We start from the raw sequence: 23,710 nt of genomic DNA, 5'->3' as shown, positions 1-23,710 counted from the left end.
TTGTAAATAAATATAAATTTTCAGAAAGAAAGAATAAAAATATTTTCTAAAACCCCAGAAATCCCGACAAATACTTACTGACCATATCGATGAAAGAAAGATGTCTTGTAGAATAAACAACATCGAAACACGATGAATAGAAAAAGATCGCGCCTTACATGCTTCGAACATTTCTGTATTCCTTCTGCATGAAAATCTACGGGTTAGGCATTTGTAATTATACTAGTAGTGTCATTGCCACGTGACTCGATTACCAATTAAGGACATTTCAGAACTTACAAGCATCGATATTTCGTTTTCTTGCGTAGTCATATTTCGTATACCAAGAAATCAAACTTCGGCATTGTCTTATCGATCAGCGCGTCTTAAAAATAAATTCGAACACGGGCGAATAAAAAAAGGCAGTTATGCTCTTTTTATACACAAGTTCTCGAATTAAAAGATATATGTTCTCATAGATTCATTTTTATATTGCGCCGGAAATAAAGAAAGAAGTAAAAAGAATTGTAAACCGATATACACTTACCTAGGAGAAACGAGTTGAACTATAGGGCTATATTTGTTTAATAAAATATAAATTCCATTAATTCTCCTAACAGAGACTAGACAAAAAATTGACTTATGTATTTGCAATAAACTTAGGGGGCGCCACGTTCCAATACATGGAGAAGTACGATCCGATACCGACTGGATTTTCACAATTTTTATAAACGCTTCTTCGTACGCCACCGTTGATCTACATATATATCGTTCTTTGATTCTTTGAAACATTCAACAACGAAATCCTTAAAATAACATACGTAAAAGAGAACTCGTATGCATTCATACTTGTACAATTTTTTGATGATTTAATTTATCGATTATTAGCAATCTACTTCTTGGTATTCTCTTAAGGTCGCAATAAATATGCGTAATATGCTATGACTCATGAGATGAATATTTTTCTTAAAACATTCTACCGGAACAATAGGTAAATTACAATGACAAAGAACGAATCGTTTCTAGGATCTCACCCATACAGAAAATTACGCTATGAAACATTTAAAATGATACGATTTTTCTTAAATATGTTAAAGACAAAATTATTCGGCGAAAACTAACTGGAAAAGTTTTACTGCGAAAACACTTATTTAAAACAATCAAATCACAAAATTTAATACGATTGTTAATAACTCAATTCGATATATCTATCGATAACATTTTATTTAAAGTAACTATAAATGAAATTTTCCGATTTTGAATGCTCGTTGATAATGCTAATAAAATAGCTTAATCATAATTAACAAAAGTACTAGTATATGAATGATTTGTCCATTTGTTTAATTGTACACTTGTCTGATAATGTTGGATATATTAATTCATAACAAATTCCGGAAGTACCGCGCTAGGGAAAAAAAGAATCATTGTCGTTTTTATCGTTTGAACGGCACGTATTTTTGTTCGATTGAAGGAAAATTATGTGTTTCTATTTCTTAGCAGGCGATCGATACCAATAGCAGAGACAAAAGCGATTCATTGATTAAAAATCATTGAAATAGATTTAAATTCCACCGGATATGGAGTATTCAAAGGGGTAAAAAAGTTCTAGAACATTCTAGAACATTCTAGAATTTTGGCAAGTATATAAAGAGAATCCTAGTCATTGCGCGACTCCATTCTACAGGCTGCCGGTACGTGGTACTGTGTCATTTGTTAAGTGTATCATTTGTTATATCAATTTAACTGGACATTAAGGCATAATTGCTTTAAATTGACTGATAAGAAATATACGGTAAGTTTATATCAAATTCACATATTTAATAAATGTTTTAATTGATAAACTTCTATGGTTTTATGATTATGCTAAACTATGTTAACGTTTTCATTACCGATCCTTTTTGTTCAATTCAAATTATTAATTCACGTGTATTTTATTCACACGTATGTGTTTTTGTATCTTTCTAAAAATTTTACTACACCTAGATTAAATTCGCAATGAAACTAACAAAGTGAAGTAAGCTTTGTTGCATCTATATGTATATATACACATGTGGTGCATACCACATGTTTATGACATGGATGTAATTATTACATATTAGAAAAAATAAAAGAAATACGCGAGATTTTTTTATATAAAGATTAAAAAAAATTAATATAAGTTTAATTTTTTTTTTTAAATATTTATTACAGATGTCAACAGAGATGGAGACAAAAGCGGGAGACGTAGAAACTTTCGCCTTTCAAGCAGAAATTGCTCAACTTATGTCATTGATTATCAATACCTTTTATTCTAATAAGGAAATTTTCCTGAGAGAACTGATTTCAAACTCTAGCGATGCTCTTGATAAAATACGCTACGAGTCTTTAACAGATCCTACTAAGCTTGACAGTGGTAAAGAATTGTTTATTAAAATTATTCCAAATAAAGACGATGGCACTTTGACCATCATTGATACTGGTATTGGTATGACCAAAGCTGACCTGGTAAATAATCTTGGTACAATTGCCAAGTCTGGTACTAAAGCTTTTATGGAAGCGCTTCAAGCTGGTGCAGACATATCCATGATCGGACAATTTGGTGTAGGTTTTTATTCTGCCTATTTAGTAGCAGATAAGGTAACTGTTGTTTCCAGACACAATGACGACGAACAATATCTATGGGAATCTAGTGCTGGCGGATCGTTTACCGTTAGGCACGATACCGGAGAACCATTAGGGCGAGGAACAAAGATTGTTCTACATGTAAAGGAAGATCAAACTGAATACTTAGAAGAGAGTAAAATCAAAGAAATTGTAAAAAAGCATTCTCAATTCATTGGTTATCCAATTAAATTAGTAGTACAGAAGGAACGTGAAAAGGAGCTGAGCGAAGATGAGGCTGAAGAAGAAGAAGAAAAGAAAAAAGAAGATGATGGAAAACCAGAGGTTGAGGATGTAGAGGAAGAAGAAACAGCAGAGGGTGAAGGAAAGAAAAAGAAGAAGAAGACTATTAAAGAAAAGTATACCGAAGATGAAGAATTGAACAAAACAAAACCCATTTGGACTAGGAATCCTGATGATATAACCCAAGAAGAGTATGGTGAATTCTACAAATCATTGACAAACGATTGGGAAGATCATTTGGCTGTTAAACACTTCTCTGTAGAAGGTCAGTTGGAGTTCAGAGCTTTACTTTTCGTACCAAGGCGTATGCCATTTGATTTATTTGAAAATAAGAAGAGGAAAAATAATATTAAACTGTATGTAAGGAGAGTGTTCATTATGGACAATTGTGAACAGTTAATTCCAGAATACTTGAATTTTATGAAGGGAGTAGTGGATAGCGAAGATCTTCCGCTAAATATCTCTCGCGAAATGCTTCAACAAAATAAAATCTTAAAGGTTATTCGTAAGAACTTGGTTAAAAAATGCATAGAATTGTTCGAAGAACTCACAGAGGACAAGGATAACTATAAGAAATTCTATGAACAGTTTAGCAAAAACATTAAATTGGGTATTCATGAAGATAGTTCTAATCGTAATAAATTGTCGGATCTTTTGAGGTATCATACCTCAGCTTCTGGAGACGAAGTATGCTCTCTTAAGGACTATGTAGGCAGAATGAAAGAGACTCAAAAGCACATTTACTTTATTACTGGGGAGAATAAAGAACAAGTTGCAAACAGTTCGTTTGTTGAACGTGTTAAAAAACGTGGCTTTGAAGTAGTTTATATGACAGAACCTATCGACGAATACGTGGTGCAACAAATGAAAGAATTTGATGGTAAGCAATTGGTATCTGTAACCAAAGAAGGATTGGAACTTCCCGAGGACGAAGAAGAGAAAAAGAAAAGAGAAGAAGACAAAGCCAAATACGAAAATTTATGTAAAGTAATGAAAAATATTCTTGATAACAAAGTAGAGAAAGTTGTAGTATCAAACCGATTGGTTAATTCTCCTTGCTGTATAGTCACTTCACAATATGGCTGGACTGCCAATATGGAAAGGATCATGAAAGCTCAAGCTCTTAGAGACACTTCTACTATGGGATACATGGCAGCAAAGAAACACCTTGAGATAAATCCGGATCATGCTATTATCGAAACCCTTCATCAAAAAGCAGAGGCTGATAAAAGTGACAAAGCAGTAAAAGACTTAGTAATTTTGTTGTTTGAAACAGCACTTCTTTCATCAGGTTTTACGTTGGATGAACCACAAGTTCACGCTGCAAGAATTTATAGAATGATCAAGTTGGGTCTTGGTATCGATGAAGAAGAATCTATACCAGAAGAGCAAACAACAGAAGAAGTTCCTCCTTTGGAAGGAGACACAGAAGATGCTTCACGAATGGAAGAAGTAGATTAAGTTTAAGATCTGAATATGACATCAATGCTTAACGTCATTGTAGTCATTGAAAGACTGCTGAAATAACCACGTTTTATGTGGTATTACAAACGAAATTGTCTGATACCAAATACTTTGGAATTAAGTAAAATTTACAATAAAATTTATTACAATATATATATATATTATATATATAAATAAATATATGTATTTTTATTATCTACACCTACCATATTAAATACTACATAATATATTACTACACATAGCAAAAATTAAAAAAAAAAAAATGAATAATCGTTGTAGTTACGAAAATTTCTAGAGACAAAATATTAGATATTAGACACACTTATTTCGTAATGTCACATATTAGCTGAAGTAACCTAAATTGATACTTAAATTTGACAAATTTTTAAATTCAATACATTGCATTACATATTCCTCTTGCCTATTTATATTTGAATTGAATTAGATATACTTAAGCGAAGTTAAGTAGAAAAGTTGCTTATTAATTTCTGGTGATATCATATGATGTTAGTTTCGCGAAATTAATGAATTTCACACAGGTATTTGACGATTATTTTGTCCTCGTTAAAGTATGTCAAAACACGCCATCTACTTGAAGCTTTAAAGCGATCGAAAGAAGCTTCTGTTGCAAGTAAAACTTGGCCTTCGGATAAGACACAGCAGAAAGATATTAAAGAACAATTATGATGGCAAGCAAAGGTTGGAAGGTCAGTGCATCGGTATAATCGTAAAAAGTATACCGTATGTTAATATATGACTATAATAAAATCACTCAATTTACAAGATTTAAATTTTAATAGGTAGTAAAACCACATGTGCCTCTGATTAAATTTCGTAAAGGTGGAAGTGGCAGAGGTAATAATATCAAGCAAGAGTTACTGTTGACATTTGAATGTTTCAGTTGAAAAAGCCGACTGAAATCCTTGTTATTGGTTAGTTATTCCAGGTACAGCCACACCATCTGTGCATGCAGGGCCGACTATGTCGCAAAAAAATATTGGTGCAACAGGACCTGATGTAGTGGTTTTACCGACAATAGAAGATATTTATCTTCCTCCACGCTATCAAAGACGACCCATTGATGAAAAGGAAATTGCATATATTAATGTAAGTATTCTGTTATTTTATCAGTGACTTTATGTAATCAAACTTACCATTCATATAGAACATAAATTATTAGAATTTAGATGAATTTATGATATTTATGATCTTTATATTCATGCAATACTTTCTGAAATCCATATGCAATGGAAAAGGAACAAATTTTTATTAAATTAGTTCTTTTTTGTTACAGAGAGGTGGTCCAGAATAAATTCCTTAAGGAATTATCAACTCTGTACTCAATATATAGAACATTATCAACTCTAGGGTATTATTACACTTTTTCTGTATAAACAATTCTGTAAATAAATGCCAGCAAAACAATAACCTATAAATTGTATATATTTTTATCATCCATCTATCAGACAAGGTCTTTCTTTGCCTATGTGACATTGCCAGAACCTGCTATTTCTGGCTTACTTTTTGGCTTATTCTTGTAACAGATAGAGTGTTTTGATCCTAGACAAAAAAAAGTTCAGTAAAATTACGTTATTCCGGTATAATGTTTGTGTATTGTTACATTAGTATTATCATTAAAAATTAGTCAGCTTCTAAATATAAGGATGTTCCAAACTTTTTAACACAGTTCCTTTTATGTTAATCTTTTTAATATATTTATTGAGTTAGGTATAACAAATTGGAAAGACTTACACTTTTTAAATATGTTCTTTGCCACTTGATTCTATAAATGTATTTGCGAATTCTGTTAAGGATAAATTAAAGAAAAACGTTTTGGGAGTAAAAGCTGATAGACACAGCCCTGTCCCATGACAGAAATAGCAGACGACAGTGCGCTGCGTCTTCCATCCACTTTCGCGATCCCTGGACGTGCCAGTGGAAGAACTACAGTTGTTTTACCATTTATCGAAGTTGCGAGAACGATACGAACGACAAATTTACGAATATGGCTGAAATAACGGATTTCGGTCCAAGAAAGGCGATTTTTGTCCTAGCAATTGTAATCGGGTGTTTTGCAGTATTGTGGCCGAAAATTTTCTATCCTATGTTCACAGCATCTGTCAGTCCACATTATACGTCGGACAATTCGGGTAAGATTTTATCGAAATATCTAATTCATTGAAGATAAAAGAGAGTACGTGATATTACGAAGAAATTTTATTTATATTGAATTTAAAAAAACTAGCTACTTAATTACAATCACATATATTTTTCTGTTGCCTTCAATTCGTTTTCTTTTAATTAATTATTTAAAAGTAAAAATTATATTTTTTTCTTGTCAATGAATTAAATTCTCAAATGTTTATTAGCATGCTGCGATGTAATCTTTGAAAGTGATGTCACTGCTGCTGATATTATGTATGAAATATGTCAGAATATACTGAAACATCATCAAATTGATCCAAGAGTAAGGGATGTTTTGAAAACTGTAAAATTAACACCACAAGGTGCAAGTTTGTGTAGAGAAGAAATTTTAGCTAGATGTGGTATAGATTTATCTACATTTCTTGCTGAAAGAGAACGCCTGGGAAAATCTTATAAACAAGTTTTAGAAGAAATCAGATCATTTAATAGTTCCCTCTGTCTTAAAATACATTTTGGTATAGCTCTTTCTCAACTAGGTACTCCACATCTAATCAGATATCATATTTTAATGCCGCACAGTAAGAATTATAAAAAGTCTTATTTAAAACTTTTGACATTAGCTACTAACAAGCATGAATAACTTTCTTTTACTATTAACATAATTATATCATTTGAATTGAATCACTGAATTAGTAATTACTTCTAATAAAAAGTATCAGTTTGGTATTACTAAACTAACCAATTATATATGGAAAGGAGATTCAAGTTATCTCTTCTATTTGGCAGGTTGCCAAAAGAACAAGTATGTATAACTAGAGATGAGTAGATGGGAATAAGTTTGGCCTATAGTTATAGCTTTAAATGTGTGTAATAGACTAAAATGATAATGTACTAACGTTTCTATAAAACTTGAAATAATTATAAAGGAATTATTACAAGGAATTTTGAGTTCTGTTTGTTTTACATGCTATTTTTTTCAAGTAATATTTAAAAAAATAATATTTGTATTTTTAGGTACCATAAAACAAGAACGAGGTACACCTCCACATGCAGGTGGTTTACATCCTGCATTAAGAGAACGTGGTAGAACTATTCCTTCCTCGCATATTGTACCAAAGGTAGCAGATAGACCTGATCATGTTGTGCCAAAGATGAGACCGCCTTTAGGAGGTGCAGGACATGTTGTTCCTGCACCAAAAGGAAATGGTACTATGGGAATTATTATGCCATTATATACTTCGGGCATTGTATTATTTTTCCTATATACAATTGTAAAGGTAAAATATTCTATAAAATTTGGATATTTAGGTAAATTTATTTAAATTTTATGAAATCTTATTGTAATTTATTTTATTAGGTGCTGAGAAAAAATTCGGATAGTGAAATCATTTCAGAATATCCAGGAGCTGCAGCGGAGAAAGAATTTCGGAAAATGGTATTTAGTCCTGAAGCTTTTGCTACTGCAATGACTGGTGGTACAATGCATTATCAAAAGGAGAGGTCCCCATCGCCACAAAGGCCACCTACCATAGAGGAATTAAAGGACCGTAAGTTCTTTAAATGTTTGAGAGATATTGACAACACTTGATTTACATTATCATTAATGCAGTGTTTTCCTTGAAAGCTAGTTCCTTTAAAGAAATACTGAAAAATAAGGTACATGTTTTTTTGAGTATCTAATCAGATTTTTAAATGGTGTTGCATGATGCAAGGTTTGCACAATTAGAACACACACGTATTTATATCATAAATTTAACAAAAAACTGTTAGACTAAAATTAAAAATATTGTAAGTACTCGTGTATATTCTCTGAACACGTTTGGTAATGTTATACATGCTGGAACACAAGAAGCGGCAGGAGACATAGAGATAGATCAACTGAGACGACGTTTGGTCGAGACGGAAGCAGCCATGGAAAGAATTGTTGTTCAGATGGGCAACATATCACGTTCAGTTATGCATAGTCCAAGCCCACAACAAGAACTCAAGGTTTACTAGACTAATTATGAAACAATTTACATTTTCAGTTTTTTAGTCTTTAGAAATGTGCACGTTGTTGTGTTCTGATTGCGTTTCAAGTTTTACCTCTCCTGTTGTACATTATATACATATTCATTACGAGATCTTCGACACTATGAGATCTTCGACATTTCGCTTTTCCTTATTCTCCAATGCTTCTGTATAACTATATTTAGATTATTGATCACTTTTTATATATTCATCTTCATATAAAAATGTGCATACTCATATTTTAGCTGAGTGAAGTACTCGTTAAAAGCATTTAAATTATTAAATATATTATAAATGATAGAATTTATAGTTCTTATTTTTACATTTAAATAGTAGATGGGCCTCCAAAGTCCAAAGGCCTGGCAGGGGTTGATCGCTCATCTAAGGTATATTCTTTGCCTCAAAGATTACCTAACAAGAGTAACCAAAGTTTGAGAGAAATTGCTTGCTCTAAATTTATATTTTTCCACAAATAATAAATCTGTTATACCCAGGTTGCCTTTAAATCATTGACAATCGTTTCAGTTGTTCAGGTATATAACTTACGACGATTAATAAAGTAACAACGTGAATATGTCATAATAACTTTTATCTTTTGCCTCATTATTATTTTTATACACAGAAATGAGTATATAGATAAAGACGTATTGTTGACTATAACACATGGCAATAAGTACATATCCTCGGCGAAAAATTCGAAGTTAACGAAGCGATTGTCAATGATTGCAACATGTAATATTTTCAGTGAAATAAAAGTATTTGTCATTTAAAGGTAACCTGTTATATTTAGGTATCTTTAAATTCTAATATTAAGGAGTCAACCTTGCAATAACAACGTTTCAGAGTATTTATGATGTATTAAAACATGTTAAAACATATTAAAAATTATCGGTAGTGTATATTTTTTTAGATATAATCTCTTTCATTAAATTCATAACTTTAAATGCATGTTTATAAATTAACTATTGTTATTTATAGCTCCATTAATTTAGTTACTATTACATTGTAAGTTTTTTTAACAGAACAGCATGATTTTTTAAACAATGTTTTAAAATGTGTGAATTTTTAAGCAAATGCTGTATTGTATTTGTAAAAAGAAGGAGATTAAAAAAAACTTTATTTATTTATTAAGTATTAACCATCATAATGCAGTATTCATAATATACATTATATATATATATATCTTATATTAAAAGATTTAAAGTAAAATATTATTCCCTTAAGGCAGTATAATACAAAAGATCATTTATTTGCATTATTTAATTTACAGAACGATACCATTGTCCAGGCTGAACATAGTATGACAGATGAAGAAGTAGAAAACATAGAACATTCGCCAACTGTTAAAGTCATAGGTATGGAAATGACAGCTAGTTGTGAGGGTAAGGGTAGTAGACCTACTACTCCTATAATCCCAATTTCACAAAGGTAATGAAAGCATTTTGAAAAGATATATTTGTTACAATATAGCATATTTAATAAATGTAATGGAACTATTTCAGTCATATTGAGAGAGAAAAAACACCACCAAAACCGATATATTTAGAAGGTGCACTTCCTCCACAATGCGAATTACTTGTAACAGATTCAGAAACGCAAGCTCAAAAAGCAGAAGAGGATGTAGAGGCACCTGTTGTACTTTCAGGCAAAATGACCCTCTCTCTCATCAGTCTCGACCAAAATGCAGCTGTAAGAAAATATTAGAATTACCAACAGAATCAAATGAATCTGCGGAGCCTTGTTTTATTTGGTGATTCTTTCATTCATTTAATTGTTTGCTTCTGTACAGATTAGTTAATATGAAAATGGCAGATCACAGGAACTATGTAGGATGTAAACATTATTTTTTTCAAATAATTACTAACATAAATTGAACATTAATGTGCTATTACGCATCAGTAATTATTAATCTGTGATTTATTTTGAGCATTAATATTTAATTTATATTATCTACTAAATGAATTACTAATGTATTAGTTTTGAACTAGAATGCATACACTATATATATTACATCTTTTTCACTATTACAAATACTAACATTTACATAACTAACATATGAATAACTGAATATTTAATTATAATTTTGTTACAATAACAGCAAACATTATTTGCCTGAACTATTTAAATCCACATAATCATTCTACATTTAGTTACACTGTTTAGTTATCCCTTTCCGAATTTATAATTATTACACTAGATTGAATCATACATTATAATGTCATACTAAAAATAAAGATACTAAATATTGTCCCACTACTTTAGGTATCTGAGGTAGAAGATCACAAAATACAAAATACAGAAGATACAACAATTTTGACTATGGATGATACAGAAAAAGCTCTAAAGGTTAGTACAACCAATAGAAAAGAGGAAGTAGATACCGAACTACAAGTTAATGAAATGAAAGAAATTTATAAAGAAAAACAACAGCAAATAAAAGGGGAAGAAAAAAAGCAAGAAATATATATAGAACAAAATATATTTAAAGATGACCAACAAGAACAAATTGAAGAGAAAGGTGGAAAAACAGAGGTAAAAGGAGGTGAAGAAGCAGAAGAGATTGAAAAGGCAAAGGGAAGTGAAGAAGATAGGGGAAGAGTAAAATTAACTGACAAGGAGGAGAGTGAAGAAGAAAAACAGACTGAGGAAGATGAAGTGGATAAAGATGTAGAGGTGGAGGAGGAAGAAGAGGAGGAAGAGGAGGAGGAAGAGGAAGAGGAGGAAGAGGAGGAGGAGGAGGAGAGTGAGGAAGAAGAGGAGGAGGAGGAGGAGGAGGAGGAGGTGGAAAGCGAGGGAGAAGAGGAGGACGTGGAGGAAGAGCTGGAAGAGGAAGAGGAGGAGATGGAGGAAGAGCAGGAGGAGGACGATGACGAGGACGAGGAGGATGAAGGGGAAGAGCAGGGGGAGGGGGAGGATGAAGAGGAAGAGAGAGAGGAAGAAGGAGAAGAAGAGGAGGATGAAGGAGAAGAGAGAGAGGAAGAGGGAGAAGAAGAGGATGACGAAGAGGAGGAAGGGGAAGTGACGGGAAGCGAATAGGAAATGGAAGAAAAACAAGAGAAAGGACAGGATAATAGAAGAAATATATAAAAAATATATATTTTACTTTAAATATATCAGTGAGAGAAAACAAGTATGGTAAATGAGAAGATAATGACAGTTGTAAGAACAACGAAATTGTAAAAATTTGACAAGGGAAATTAAATAGAACAGATTAAAGATGAAAATAATGAGTTACATTATAATGAAAAGACAATTCAGGATAAAAAGAAAAACTATAATGACGAATTAACGTTTGATTGAATCAGTGTTTACCAATCTTGAAAATTTGCAGACTATAGTAAGAAAGAAATAACAAAATAGTCACGAATGGTATAGATCTTGGTTAAGCACTGCCAAAGACCTAATATGTTCATAAGAATCGAATTTATTATATGATTACATTTTTGCCTATTGTATCTTATATTTATATTTCATAGGATCAAAAATTTACTAATCAGAGGGGCCAAGTAAGAGGCAGTGCATCGTGCACATATCTGATAAAGTCATTGTGCAATAATGACCACAGAATTCAAGCACAGGCAATAGGCACTAAGTAATTATTAATACGCATTACTGTGGTATTAATCCTATATCAGGTATGGTGATTGGCAAGCACTGATCCGTAGAACGCTTGTACACATACCAATTGTTTAATGTTATCTAGAATTTTGTATTATGCTGGCAATTTATTAATTTCTTGTTCATTTTTTATTTATCGCATTAAATTTTATATGGAATTCTGTATGCAGTATTTGAGTTACATTTAGCTGAGAATTTTTTAATAATGTAGTTCATAAAACCATTTAGTATATAGCCATTGTCATTTTCATACCTATGTTTAATTATGCAGTTCCATGTTGAATGCAAACACTCTTCATCATATTATGTATAATTCCCTGACGTTCGTTATGTAAAAATGAAAGATATTAAAATACAAGTTGAAATCGTATTCAGTGTTGTATAAAAATTAAACAGTTTAATTGCATGATCTTCCATAATAATGTTAATAACGTATTTTAATGTTCACATCATGTTTTAATAGCCATTATGAGATGAAGTTATTAGTACTATTATATGATGTCTATATAAATAGATAATGTTAAATGTAAACTATTATTAAATATATCTTAAAAAATTTTTATGTCAATAATACAGAGTTGGCGCATTTTTTTGTAATATGTATTACTGTTAAGAAAACGCGGACCTCATAAATGTTTATCCAGTTATAGTTTAAAAATTACGCCCAATCGTAAAAATGTTAAAAATGTTCCCACATGCGACATTTAAAACAAGTTTGATATAAATGACTTTAATAATAATTAACTAATTTTTTTTAAATAATCGCTTTAAGATATATATGTATGTATGTATAGCTAAATTCTAGTGGAAGTAGGAGCATTTTTTAATGATAATTCATTCATTAATAAAAATGCCGGTCCATTAAATGATAGGTTATTTAAGCTCGTACATTTTGGTAATATCAGTTACCTTCATCGCTGTTATTAAAGGAATAAATAATATTATATCAAAATTCACGTTTGTTTTTGGAATTCTAAAACTAAAATATTGATCTTAAATCTGTTTGTAACAAGATATAATCACCTATTTTGCATGAATAATTTAGGCTTATGATGGAACTAAGTATAATCTACAAAGAACAAGTATCATTACTAAATAATTATTTTAGTTTATAATTTAAAACATTGTATAATTGCATTGGATATTGCAATCTATGTATATGTAAAATATGTATGTATATGTAGCAAGATTAGTTTTCCTAACCTAAATGTATGACATTAAAATTATTTTGTAACCTCTACTTATTTCGAGTTCATAGTTTAACAAACAATAAGATCTGTTTAATACTTTGTAAATCATGAAAGTTTTATAAATATAAATCCTCGGACACTATAAAAAATTTGAGACTAAAATAAATTCTTTGTTTTAAACTTTATATGTTAACCTATAAAAGATTATTTCAGTTTATGAATAAAGAACTATATTAAAATTTTGTTAATAATTTTACAATAATGAAGGAGTAATATAGATTTTCTCTTTAAAGTATAACTTCATATTTGTTGTTGTAAAATTATAATCAATAAATGTAATTTTGTGTACTCTTATAGATGTTTAATTCAAAATATTTTTATTATTTATAGTTGATAAATGCGATAGATGAAAGTACGACATTTCTTTGCGGGTATCCTTATAGGCATCCCTATCGGGATCACTTTTTTGGATACAGTTGGTTACATAGCCAAAGTAGAAGGAGTTTCTATGCAGCCAACCTTAAACCCTGATGAAAGAAATCCTGATTATGTTTTTCTGAATCGCCGAGCAGTTCGTACACAAAATATTCAACGCGGCGAAATAGTAACTGTAAAATCTCCAAAAACTCCAGAACAAATTTTGATTAAGCGAGTTGTAGGACTTTCTGGAGACATTGTGCGCACACATGGCTATAAAGCAGACATTCTACAGGTATTTGAGAATTTTTCACTCCATAAATCTTTTCTTATAGAATTTTATGAATAATAAGGAAATTCATATCTATTTGTTAGATACCTGAAGGTCATTGCTGGGTAGAAGGTGATCATATTGGACGTTCCATGGACTCTAATACTTTCGGACCAATTTCTCTTGGATTGATAACTGCTAAAGCTACTTCCATAGTCTGGCCACCTAGCCGTTGGCGATATCTTTATCCTTCTATGACAAATCATAATTTTCCACTAAATTCACCAAAAGTACCCGCTAGATAGAATTTGTTGTAGAGAAAATGAGGGCTGTTAGTTTTGTTAAAAGACTTCAATGGGATTTACCTGGTACTGTATGTAGACATGGTTTAACAATAGGAGATGTTGACAATGATGGTGACAATGAATTAGTTATTGGTACAGCGGAGGGAGAACTTTATATTTTTAAAGTGAATTGATATTACTAATTTACTAATAATTTATTGGCACGAATTGTTACGCTGTTTATTTTAAATTATTATATTACAGGGCTCAGAGTTATGGCAAAAGATACCTGGGCTAGGCCTTATAACTAGTGTAGCGATAGGAGATATTTTTAATTATGGACGAAATGCGTTAGTTGTAATATGTGGAGATGGCTGGGCACATATCTTTTACAGCCCAAGATCCGTTAACCCTAGTATGAGCAACGTAACTTCTACTCAACAATTAATCAAGGAGCCAATTGATCAAGACAACATAAAACACGGTGAGTTGCAAATTATATTATTGTGTTTTGTATTGCTGTTTAAAAATAATTATAACTTGTATATTATTGGATAAAAATCATAGGCCATCCAAGCACGGATATCGCAACAGGTGTTAACATGACAAGTTCTTCAAGTTTAGATCAAATAGATGGCAATAATGAAATTAATGAATTATCTGGTAAAATGGAGTGTGTTCATGTACAAAGAATCCCAACTAATACAAAAATGGTCTTAGTAGCGGATGTTGATAAAGATGGTGCAAATGAAATGGTACTTGGTTTGACCGATCGTGTAGTTAGATCTTACAGATGGTCAAGTAATCTAGAATTAGGTAGAGGAAAGTTAGTTGGTCTGAATAAATGGGAATGTGCCAATCAAATAGGAACAGTCACATTACAGGTGTAGTAAATTTGTATAAAAGAAAGGTGAATTCTTTAATCTATGGTAATAACGAATTTTGATGTTTTTATTTAGCATATGGCGGATGGAACACCAACTTTGTTAGTTGCTCAACCTGGCGGTACGTTCATGCGAATTAAATGTAATCCAGAAGATTGTCATCTAGAAGACGAAATTAATCAGAAAAGTAACGAAACAGCAGCGAGCTGCGTGGACTATCAAACATTGGGAATATCAAGAATGCGCAATCAAAATATTTCAACGGAAATCATCGGAGATCTAGAGTGTGTAGTAGAAAATAAGTCGAATTACGAATATAAAGAGTTATTATTCAAATCGAGTGTTTTGAACGAAGTGCAATGTGGTAAGAACTTGAAATCTGTCTCATTAGAATTTAAGAAAAATAATTCGCAATCAGAGATAAGGAAAAGTAGCCTTAGTATCATGGAAGGACGTAGGAAAAATTCAACGACCGAAAATTCTAAAACGAATAAAGCTTCTGGAACTACTGATCCTTCTAGTCGGGATCAAGTTGATGGTAATGTTCTTGGAGGCAACGTAATTCTTGGTGGTTACGACATTAAGTCGGAAAAGGATTCTTTGTTACCTACATATAAGCATTTTTCGTGTCAAGATAATAGCGGTAACAATAAGATAGAAGATGCAAAAGGAAAAGGTAAAACCGAAACTGACGCGAATATACAAAATAATTTATTACAAGGAAAACCTTACGCTCTTGCTACTTTAGATGGGACAATAATGTTAGTTAAGGACGAAATCATTCTATGGTAAGATTTCAAAATTGCAAATATTTAGCAACGATACAGGTTACATAATGTTTTCTAGGTCGATGCAAGTAGATCATCAAATATTCGCTCTATGTCGATTAGACGTAACCGGCGATGGTTCTGACGAAATAGTTGCTTGCGCATGGGACGGGCAAACCTACATTTTAGATCAACAACGCAATAGCGTACGTTTTCAATTTGAAGAACCAGTTAGAGCATTCTGTACTGGTAACTATAATGTTACTCCTGGTTTTCCAACACCTTGTCTCGTATATAACAGTTTCAATAATAAGGTAAAGTTTATTATTCGTTTGTAAATCAAACAAATTATAAGTATTAATGTTTGCAGATATTTCTTTATTACGATGTTACACTTCCAAGTATGGTTACTAAGCCTTTGAATCCCATGGACGAACTCGATTCCGAAGAAAAGAAAATTTTAGACAATCTCCTAGGAAACTGTACCGAGATGGAGAAACAACAGAAAATACGAGAGTTAACCGAATGGTTGCTGTATGGAATATCTTAAGATTTAATTCTGTAAAATTATAAGAAAAAAAAAAAAAATTATAAAATTATAAAAAATTACAAAAATAAGGAATATATGCAGATTCTTATAAAGCAATCCTGTTGTTCTTTCTCTACAAGCTACTTCGCTCTAGATAGGAACTATATTTGTTCAACGTCCAGGGAATTTATTGCTCGTATTTCCATATCATTTCCATTCGCGAGTACAGTTTTTATGCGTATTGACAGGACCCGTTCGTTTGACCTAACGTTCGTCGTCATTTCCGTCTTAGAATGAAGGATATATGACCGAAAAAGATTCTTGAAAATTTTTAGCAAACAAGATGGGAATGATATCGGTAGCGGAAGAACTGAAGATTCAACTCAGAGACTGGTTTAAGGATACTCAACTATTTGCATAACATTGCGAAAGATGGAACTTTATCTACCTATCATAAATTAAACAGATGTTCGTGCAAAATCAGTTAAACATATAACATTATGCTGAACGTTATCGTTATTAGTGAGAATGTAGCTCGCATCGAGTACTTTTCCGTCTTTTTACGAAATCGCTGAATTTCATATTCATAGATTGACCATTAGTCGACGTTTTTCGCAAATCTCCTGAATTAACACGCTACGTATCGATGAATTCGATCTTCGATAACGAGTAATAGAAATAGATCAATACACGAGTGTGACAAATATTGGACTACTATTAATCGTTTACCGTGCTACATCGACTATTATCATACTGCAAATAAAAAGAAAGTTGAAATAGTTTTGTCCGTTGCAATAGCTGAGCAGAGTTTAGTTTAAGTGGACGAGAACGAAAGTAGCGAACGAACGTTCTCTATCGTGAGTTAATCCTCAATTTCAACTTCATCGTTTTTAGAATGGCAGAAAACGAAACAAGATCACTGCTCGGACAAGAACTGAAACAACTTACGTTCGGATGGACTGATTACACATTGTTCACTGGTCTCTTAGGGGTCAGCGTCCTCATAGGGATTTATTTTGGCTGTTTTGGCAAGAAACAGGATAACACTACCGAGTATTTGCTCGGAGGGAAAACAATGTCCTGTTTCCCAGTTAGCATGAGTTTAATTGCCAGGTAAAACGCCGTGGAAATTATATTTTCTAACGAATGCACGCGATTCTATCGAAGCGTCGATAAAAATAATTCTTTCGCGATGTTGAAACTAGAAATTGTTTTCTTTGATTTATTTCAGTCACATATCGGCAGTTTCCTTGCTCGCTGTACCTGTCGAAGTATATCAGTATGGCACACAATATGCTGCCTGCATTTTTACATCGATTATATCGTGTGCTCTCGTTTCGCTTATTTACTTGCCAGTATTTTATCAATTACAACTGACCAGCACGTTTGAATACCTGGAAATGAGATTTACGAGGCCCGTTCGGACGTTCGCCTCGTTTCTTTACACGCTTTCTTTGATCATTTACGTCCCTCTGATCATATACGTACCAGCGTTAGCATTTTCCCAGGCAACGTCCATCAATCTTCACTTGATCACCCCGATAATTTGTACAGTGTGCATATTCTACACGACTATCGTAAGTTATTTCACGTACACTTCCTACTTTCCTTTTAAATAGCTTTTAAGAATCGTCGAATCGAACTCTAGCCTAACTAACTCTCGACTTACCAGTTATTCGCGTCGACGGAGTTTAGTATGGAAAGTTCAATGGTCTTCTTGTAGGTTACGCTTAAATAATCGTTCTAAACCATTTCAAAGGTACTCGGTTTTTGCTTTAAAATAGTAAAGAACGAAATTGCATATAACATCTAAACTCCAGTCTATTACCATATAGGCTCGATTAGTTGGATCGTTGAACGATCTTTAAACGTTCTCACGCGAAGATCAGTTTTCATCGGCTGAAAAGATGAACGGCTGGGAATTACGTGAATCGTATGGGAACGATAGGCGACGATACGCGATATTTACAAACATGTCCAACGTTATCGCATATAAGGGACTATATAGTTGATAAATCATATGGGAGATACGAATAAAATATAATTACGATTAAACATGGAATTACGAGCCGTCTTCTTGGCGCGTCGATTTTCGTCAAATGTTTACACTGCTTATAATATTATCGCCAGATACGGCCAGTAATTACAACATTTATGTAAATATTCCGTAAAAAGCGGTTCATCTCACGACACATCGTGAACGATAACGCTATCAATACGTTCGTTTCGATAATGAATATCTTCCTGAAAAATATTTAGGGTGGATTGAAAGCCGTTGTATGGGCTGACACTGTTCAAATGACCGTAACGTTGGGAAGTTTATTCGCGGTATTCATATTGGGTACTATGGCTGTAGGCGGTATATTCGAGACTTGGAGAATATCGGAAGAGGGTAGCAGAATAGTGTTTTGGAAGTATGATCGTCTATAGAACTTTTATTATTATTACTATTATTATTATTATCTCGTATCGAAGCGTCTCCTAATTTGCCATTTATCACACGTCGCAGCATGGATCCAAGTCCGTTCGTTCGAAATTCTTTTTGGGGCATGTCGATTGGTATGTCGATGACGTGGTTATCGGGGCTCGGTATCAGTCAAGTATCGATGCAAAGATTTCTAGCCGTGCCGAATATCAAGGAAGCGCACAAGTGAGTACCGCAATAATATTTCTCGAAGGTGAAAGAAATTTCTGACAAACAAGATTTTTATCTCGTTAGGGCAATAGCGTTTATGGGTTTATGTATGGTAGGTATAAAATGGATATCCGTTTTTACCGGTCTTATAATGTACGCTAGATACCATAAATGTGATCCTATAAGCACACACGTACGTACCATTCGTTCCTATGTAAACAGAAATTAATTACATCCCCTGTTGTAAAAGAAAAAAGAAATGTAAAGGTTCAATTGGTTCGCAGGTAATTTCCAGAAGCGACCAATTACTTCCATATTATGTGTTGGACGTTGCTGCAGATATTCCAGGACTACCTGGTCTTTTTCTAGCCGGTCTTGTCAGCGCTGGTCTGTCGACGATGAGTGCTAATTTGAACACAGTTGCTGGTACAATTTACGAGGATTTTATCGATCCTTGTTTACCCGATAGTAACGAGAAAGAGAAGAGAGCAGCGAAAATTATGAAGGTACATCATAAAGTATTATCTTTGCTCGTCCTTTTGGGCAAAAGTAACAACTAACGACATTATGATTTCCAGGCTATCGTAGTGGTCGTAGGATTAATTTGTATGTCGCTGGTTTTCATCGTAGATCGTTTAGGCGATATTTTTCGAGTATCTTTGACCCTGCACGGTGTAACGAGCGGCGCGATGTTAGGTATATTCACCCTGGGAATGTTGGTACCATGGGCAACGTCGAAAGGTGCTATCGCTGGTGGATTGCTTTCCATGTTGTCCATGGTTTGGATCATAGTCGGGGCTCAAGTGAACATGATTGAAAAACGGTTAATTTACCCACCGCTTTCTACGTCGACCGAAGATTGTTTAAACGCGGAGATCGCGTCGAACCAAACGACAATGAATACGGGTGACATTCTATCGAGCGCGGACGACGAACCGTTTATTTTGTTTACCATATCGTTCATGTATTACGCTTTGGTCGGTTTTCTGATATCGATGGTGGTCGGAACGATAGTCAGTTTTCTGTTTGGCGTTAACGATCTAAGCGAGGTGGATAGAAATCATTTTCCACCGATAGTTCAGAGGTATGGAAATATATTCGTTTTAATTTCGATGAAAAATGGCAAAACTATTCACGAGCATGGCCGTGTCGTTTCAGATTTCTACCACCGAAAAAATACACCGAGGTTCCGATGCATTCGATATCGAACACGCTGGTGAAGAACGCAGAAATGGAAAAGCTGAACTTGTAAAACGAACGTAACTGCTTTTATTCCTTCTCTCTGACGTTGTGTTCATAGAATACATAAAGTCCAACTAAACGACTATTAATTTGTACGTTACGGCGAAAGAAAGTTTTTAATAAAATTAAGAACCTTCGAAGACAAACGAATCGCCGTGCGATAAGCATCGAAGCACAGTCCTGCTCGACCATTTGGCATAACAAAGTTCTACATAACTGGTTCGTTCTGGGTTGAAAGCACCCATTAGACCCTCGAGGAGGGTGTCAAATTGACTAGATTATATATCTGTCCCACGCATCTCAATACAAACAACTCGTTTATACATCTGGAGGAACGATGCCTATCGGATTAGGACGAATGGAAATGCGAAGGGTGTTTTTCGTCCAGTCATTCGTCGAGTTGATCTTGAAAATCCGCGAAAGATCGATCGTAAAATATGCGCGATGATGGTTGCACGTGTCTACGACCGTGCTTCTTCCATTCAATGAAATTTTAAAGATACGGTCCATTCGAAAAGAACCAAACAATGCTACGTTCAAAGGCCGTAATTTAATTTTATACGATGTTTTCATCGAACTCGAGGTCCGTTCGATACGGCATAAAGTTGTTACGTTTTATTGCAAATATTTTATCGTCTCATAAACGGTAACTCGCGACACAGATTGAAAAATTCGCTACGATTTATCGTCCAGTGGCTTACTGTTATCGTTCACAATAGCGACGACATTGTTGCAGTCTCTATGAAAAATCAATAGCGAAGATATATTAAAATCGTAGGAAAGACGCGTATATGCGATAATGCTTTGACCGCAGTGCTATCAGTCACGGTTCACCGAACTTGGATGTGTAACTAACGCAGCTTTCTAAGCTATCGCGTTATTCTCTGCTGTTTAATCCTTTTACAAGCATTCGGATCGCGTTCATTACGGTGGAACGTTGCTTCGCACTTTGGCGCATTTTTACGAAATTCTTTTCTCGTGACAACTCGATTTTTCGAAAACTACGTACGTGGATCCGGCGAAAAGGAATAAAACGTCAAGATTCCGAGGTGAAAGTCGACGAAGGAAGTAACCCTTATCAAGGATTCGAGATATTATCCTCGGCTTTCAGAAGAACTTGGCCGGTAGACAGAGAAGATGGTTTGGAGAGAAGGCTTGGTAGGGACGTTATACGGCTGACGTAGAAACGCCACTTCTGTCTCGAACGGGAGACCACATTCCACCGAACCATTTTATTTTATTGGACTGAAAGGTGTCAAATATAGGTGGCAAAGGCCCTCCTACTTACATTCCTGTCGCGTCCCGTCCTTCTTCCTCTACGGTCTCATTTCACCTCGTAGGTAAAATTTTCGAGCCAGAGGTCGGTCCATTGTCGTCGGGTGACAGTTTTTTGACAGATTCTGTCTGATTTGGTGTCGAGTGACGGAGCCACTATCTCGTTGCATTCACGCGATTAACTAGCTTTACCATCTTCTCCACCGACGTTCTTCGCTCGAGCTTTGGATTGCTCGTGAAATAACCGATCGACCACGTCGATTCGTCGAAAAGCTTGCAACGATATCGCGCGACGGTTGTTTCGTTAATTGGCCTCACGAGAAGGGAATCGTTCGTGCGTGCGCGAATGTTAAAGCAGCTTCGCGAGCAGGTTGGTGAAAAAAGGAAAGACAGAAGTCGGCGAGAGGATGAAAATAAGTATCGAGGAAGGAACGTATGGTTTGTACAAGTATGCGTATGGACGTATATATGTATAGAGACGGAGGTTTGGCTTAGGTCCTCTAATCTCTCTTTCTTCGTCGCTCTTTCTTCGTGTCTCGTCGAGTGTAACTATATAACGGGGTTCCCCGGTTTTTGTGAGGTCACGGTATACGCGCAAAAGCGCATAAAAGCTAAGGGGGCGCGTACGGTGTGGGATACGGCTTATTTCGGCGACAATACGTAGGGCCAGGCGCGAGCATAAAGGAGCATAATGCACCCCGCTAACGTGAAAATTATTCTGTCAAACATTCGGACGTCGGATTACGGCGGTAACCTCGTGTCCTAGCAGGACACGCTTTTTTCAGAAAAGACGCGGCCAATAGGCTGCGCAGATGCCGAAAGGATTTCTCGGTCAACGAGACGATCGTTGATTTAAGCGTCAACTCGGAAGATAGCAAATTGGGAGGTCGTGAAGGCAACGTGAAATTTATGCCTGCATAAAATCCTAATATTACGCGTTATTTAATAGAAGAAGGGTTATTCTAACTCGACGATATAATTCCCATTGCACGCAACGTTATATTTCGTTATTGTTTTCACCACCCGTTCCGCTATCATTTCGCGCTACGTTTAAACGCCTCTGGCATCTCGCATATTTTTAGTTACACGTTCGCTTGTTTCTTTCTTTTTTTTTTCTCCTGGTTGCGCGGTTATTTGTGTTCGCAGCTACCCTCCGATGTTACCGTCGAGAGAGTAAACACACCCTATGAAAATGAATACCCGACGGTCTGCCGCGTTCTTCTTGTATTCTCGAAAACAAGCAACGAGCGAAGCGGAGGAAAGAAGATAGAAAGGAGACGCAATAGAAACGTAGCTAGGTAGCAGGCATGCGGAATATTGTGACATCTCTTCCTTGGCTGACATTCAATTTTCAGGCTAGAACGTGGTGCCCCAACCGCACACACCGTACGCCTGTATTCATAGAATGGAACACGATATACGCATCTACCTCCCCTTTCTCTTTTCATTGCAACCAATGCAACCGGCCGTGCCCCGGCTGCTCGTATAGCGTATACAAACAAACAACAACGGTCGTCTGGCCATGTCCACGAGACCGACACCCGCTAGAAGGGATATCGTCGCGCGGAGACACTCGGCTGAATGTGTATCGTATCGATACGACCAATACAATTGGACCCATCAACCGTACGAAAACATATCTGTTCGAGTAAAATTACACGGGGCGAGTGCACGAGAAAGAGGTTAACCGCGCTAGAAAATTATAGGTACGCGGAAGCGAAGCGTAGCTCACCGATACGAAAATGGGCATCGAAAGCGTGCAGGATCACGCGACACGCACGAGACCAGCCGACTCTCACCGACGACGTCTCTATGCCGGTTGCGATTCGTCGAATTCTTTGCGAACCAGCTATTTACGTTTTCCTCCTGTCAACGTTAGGAACCAGTCGAATGAGAGAGAATAAAGAAAAAACCGATATCGAAGGAAATTTTCATCGTTCGCTATCCTCCGACAAAGAGACGAAAACGGACGAACTTTGACATTTCTTAACGTAGATACGTAACGTTGACACGAAGCGTAGAGAGAGAAAGGCAGAAGACAAAGAGAAGGAAGAGATACGCTGGAATATGGAAAAATATCGCTGGCAATTCGAGGACGATATACGCGTATATCCGCG

General features: G+C 34.7%; 6 protein-coding genes and 2 long non-coding RNA genes across 15 annotated transcripts; 6 read left to right on the top strand and 2 right to left on the bottom strand.

Annotated features, from left to right (window-relative positions):
- Positions 1 to 1,601: 1,601 nt before the first annotated feature.
- LOC100742226 (heat shock protein 83) lies at positions 1,602 to 4,486 on the top strand. The gene is made up of 2 exons (XM_003492101.4): positions 1,602 to 1,771; positions 2,170 to 4,486. Exon 2 carries the CDS (start codon positions 2,170 to 2,172, stop codon positions 4,321 to 4,323), a length of 2,154 nt encoding a protein of 717 aa, XP_003492149.1. The 5' UTR covers positions 1,602 to 1,771; the 3' UTR covers positions 4,324 to 4,486.
- Positions 4,487 to 4,764: 278 nt separating this feature from the next.
- On the top strand, positions 4,765 to 5,762 carry LOC100741029 (28S ribosomal protein S36, mitochondrial). Of its 2 annotated transcripts, none has more exons than XM_033322589.1 (4): positions 4,765 to 5,033; positions 5,127 to 5,181; positions 5,264 to 5,433; positions 5,621 to 5,754. In XM_033322589.1, exons 1-4 carry the CDS (start codon positions 5,010 to 5,012, stop codon positions 5,636 to 5,638), a joined length of 267 nt encoding a protein of 88 aa, XP_033178480.1. In that variant the 5' UTR covers positions 4,765 to 5,009; the 3' UTR covers positions 5,639 to 5,754. The 2 variants fall into 2 exon arrangements, with proteins under 2 accessions (XP_033178480.1, XP_003492140.1); XM_003492092.4 differs by having other exon boundaries at positions 4,782 to 5,033; positions 5,273 to 5,433; positions 5,621 to 5,762.
- On the bottom strand, positions 5,655 to 6,194 carry LOC117152090. The gene is made up of 2 exons (XR_004462333.1): positions 6,079 to 6,194; positions 5,655 to 5,886 (listed from the first exon to the last, which is right to left on the bottom strand). It is a non-coding gene; the product is annotated as an uncharacterized LOC117152090 (long non-coding RNA).
- On the top strand, positions 6,195 to 12,630 carry LOC100749212 (ABC transporter F family member 4). Of its 6 annotated transcripts, none has more exons than XM_033322585.1 (9): positions 6,195 to 6,476; positions 6,696 to 7,049; positions 7,486 to 7,748; positions 7,829 to 8,018; positions 8,818 to 8,867; positions 9,752 to 9,909; positions 9,984 to 10,170; positions 10,744 to 10,922; positions 10,968 to 12,630. In XM_033322585.1, exons 1-9 carry the CDS (start codon positions 6,332 to 6,334, stop codon positions 11,515 to 11,517), a joined length of 2,076 nt encoding a protein of 691 aa, XP_033178476.1. In that variant the 5' UTR covers positions 6,195 to 6,331; the 3' UTR covers positions 11,518 to 12,630. The 6 variants fall into 6 exon arrangements, with proteins under 6 accessions (XP_033178476.1, XP_033178474.1, XP_024225699.1 ...); XM_033322583.1 differs by having other exon boundaries at positions 8,815 to 8,867; XM_024369931.2 differs by lacking the exon at positions 8,818 to 8,867 and adding an exon at positions 8,321 to 8,460.
- LOC117152091 lies at positions 8,258 to 9,029 on the bottom strand. Its single transcript, XR_004462334.1, has 2 exons — positions 8,972 to 9,029; positions 8,258 to 8,892 (listed from the first exon to the last, which is right to left on the bottom strand). It is a non-coding gene; the product is annotated as an uncharacterized LOC117152091 (long non-coding RNA).
- Positions 12,631 to 13,695: 1,065 nt separating the features above from the next.
- LOC112213423 (mitochondrial inner membrane protease subunit 2) lies at positions 13,696 to 14,282 on the top strand. The gene is made up of 2 exons (XM_033322576.1): positions 13,696 to 14,001; positions 14,082 to 14,282. The coding sequence occupies exons 1-2, from the start codon at positions 13,696 to 13,698 to the stop codon at positions 14,280 to 14,282; spliced, it is 507 nt and encodes a 168-aa protein (XP_033178467.1).
- On the top strand, positions 14,168 to 16,500 carry LOC100749094 (KICSTOR complex protein ITFG2). The gene is made up of 6 exons (XM_012389618.3): positions 14,168 to 14,446; positions 14,526 to 14,745; positions 14,829 to 15,145; positions 15,221 to 15,933; positions 15,992 to 16,226; positions 16,283 to 16,500. Exons 1-6 carry the CDS (start codon positions 14,300 to 14,302, stop codon positions 16,460 to 16,462), a joined length of 1,812 nt encoding a protein of 603 aa, XP_012245041.1. The 5' UTR covers positions 14,168 to 14,299; the 3' UTR covers positions 16,463 to 16,500.
- Positions 16,501 to 16,908: 408 nt separating this feature from the next.
- LOC100748376 (sodium-coupled monocarboxylate transporter 2-like) lies at positions 16,909 to 20,468 on the top strand. 2 transcript variants are annotated; one of them, XM_003492070.4, is made up of 9 exons: positions 16,909 to 17,212; positions 17,336 to 17,554; positions 17,673 to 18,018; positions 18,701 to 18,855; positions 18,951 to 19,091; positions 19,161 to 19,269; positions 19,361 to 19,582; positions 19,655 to 20,160; positions 20,235 to 20,328. In XM_003492070.4, exons 2-9 carry the CDS (start codon positions 17,337 to 17,339, stop codon positions 20,326 to 20,328), a joined length of 1,791 nt encoding a protein of 596 aa, XP_003492118.1. In that variant the 5' UTR covers positions 16,909 to 17,212; position 17,336. The 2 variants fall into 2 exon arrangements, with proteins under 2 accessions (XP_003492118.1, XP_024225739.1); XM_024369971.2 differs by lacking the exon at positions 16,909 to 17,212 and having other exon boundaries at positions 17,337 to 17,554; positions 20,235 to 20,468.
- The last annotated feature ends 3,242 nt before the right edge of the window (positions 20,469 to 23,710 follow it).

This window comes from Bombus impatiens, unplaced genomic scaffold, assembly GCF_000188095.3.
Source record: "Bombus impatiens unplaced genomic scaffold, BIMP_2.2 scf_0647, whole genome shotgun sequence".
NCBI classification, from domain to species: domain Eukaryota; kingdom Metazoa; phylum Arthropoda; class Insecta; order Hymenoptera; family Apidae; genus Bombus; species Bombus impatiens.
This window is presented reverse-complemented; position numbering and strand designations above follow the sequence as displayed.

What these genes read in the sequence shown, in the direction of transcription:
- LOC100749094 (XM_012389618.3), top strand. Translation starts at nt 14,300, where the DNA reads ATGAGGGCTGTTAGTTTTGTTAAAAGACTTCAATGGGATTTACCTGGT. An exon ending in AAGGACGAAATCATTCTATG is followed by an intron (nt 15,934 to 15,991) that starts GTAAGATTTCAA and finishes AATGTTTTCTAG; the next exon opens with GTCGATGCAAGTAGATCATC. An exon ending in ATAACAGTTTCAATAATAAG is followed by an intron (nt 16,227 to 16,282) that starts GTAAAGTTTATT and finishes TAATGTTTGCAG; the next exon opens with ATATTTCTTTATTACGATGT.
- LOC112213423 (XM_033322576.1), top strand. Translation starts at nt 13,696, where the DNA reads ATGAAAGTACGACATTTCTTTGCGGGTATCCTTATAGGCATCCCTATC. An exon ending in ATAAAGCAGACATTCTACAG is followed by an intron (nt 14,002 to 14,081) that starts GTATTTGAGAAT and finishes TCTATTTGTTAG; the next exon opens with ATACCTGAAGGTCATTGCTG.
- LOC100748376 (XM_024369971.2), top strand. Translation starts at nt 17,337, where the DNA reads ATGGCAGAAAACGAAACAAGATCACTGCTCGGACAAGAACTGAAACAA. An exon ending in GCATATTCTACACGACTATC is followed by an intron (nt 18,019 to 18,700) that starts GTAAGTTATTTC and finishes AAAAATATTTAG; the next exon opens with GGTGGATTGAAAGCCGTTGT. An exon ending in AGCAGAATAGTGTTTTGGAA is followed by an intron (nt 18,856 to 18,950) that starts GTATGATCGTCT and finishes CACACGTCGCAG; the next exon opens with CATGGATCCAAGTCCGTTCG.
- LOC100741029 (XM_033322589.1), top strand. Translation starts at nt 5,010, where the DNA reads ATGATGGCAAGCAAAGGTTGGAAG. An exon ending in TGGCAAGCAAAGGTTGGAAG is followed by an intron (nt 5,034 to 5,126) that starts GTCAGTGCATCG and finishes AAATTTTAATAG; the next exon opens with GTAGTAAAACCACATGTGCC. An exon ending in TAAAGGTGGAAGTGGCAGAG is followed by an intron (nt 5,182 to 5,263) that starts GTAATAATATCA and finishes GTTATTGGTTAG; the next exon opens with TTATTCCAGGTACAGCCACA.
- LOC100749212 (XM_024369931.2), top strand. Translation starts at nt 6,332, where the DNA reads ATGGCTGAAATAACGGATTTCGGTCCAAGAAAGGCGATTTTTGTCCTA. An exon ending in CATAGAGGAATTAAAGGACC is followed by an intron (nt 8,019 to 8,320) that starts GTAAGTTCTTTA and finishes CTGGAACACAAG; the next exon opens with AAGCGGCAGGAGACATAGAG. An exon ending in ATAATCCCAATTTCACAAAG is followed by an intron (nt 9,910 to 9,983) that starts GTAATGAAAGCA and finishes GAACTATTTCAG; the next exon opens with TCATATTGAGAGAGAAAAAA.
- LOC100742226 (XM_003492101.4), top strand. Translation starts at nt 2,170, where the DNA reads ATGTCAACAGAGATGGAGACAAAAGCGGGAGACGTAGAAACTTTCGCC.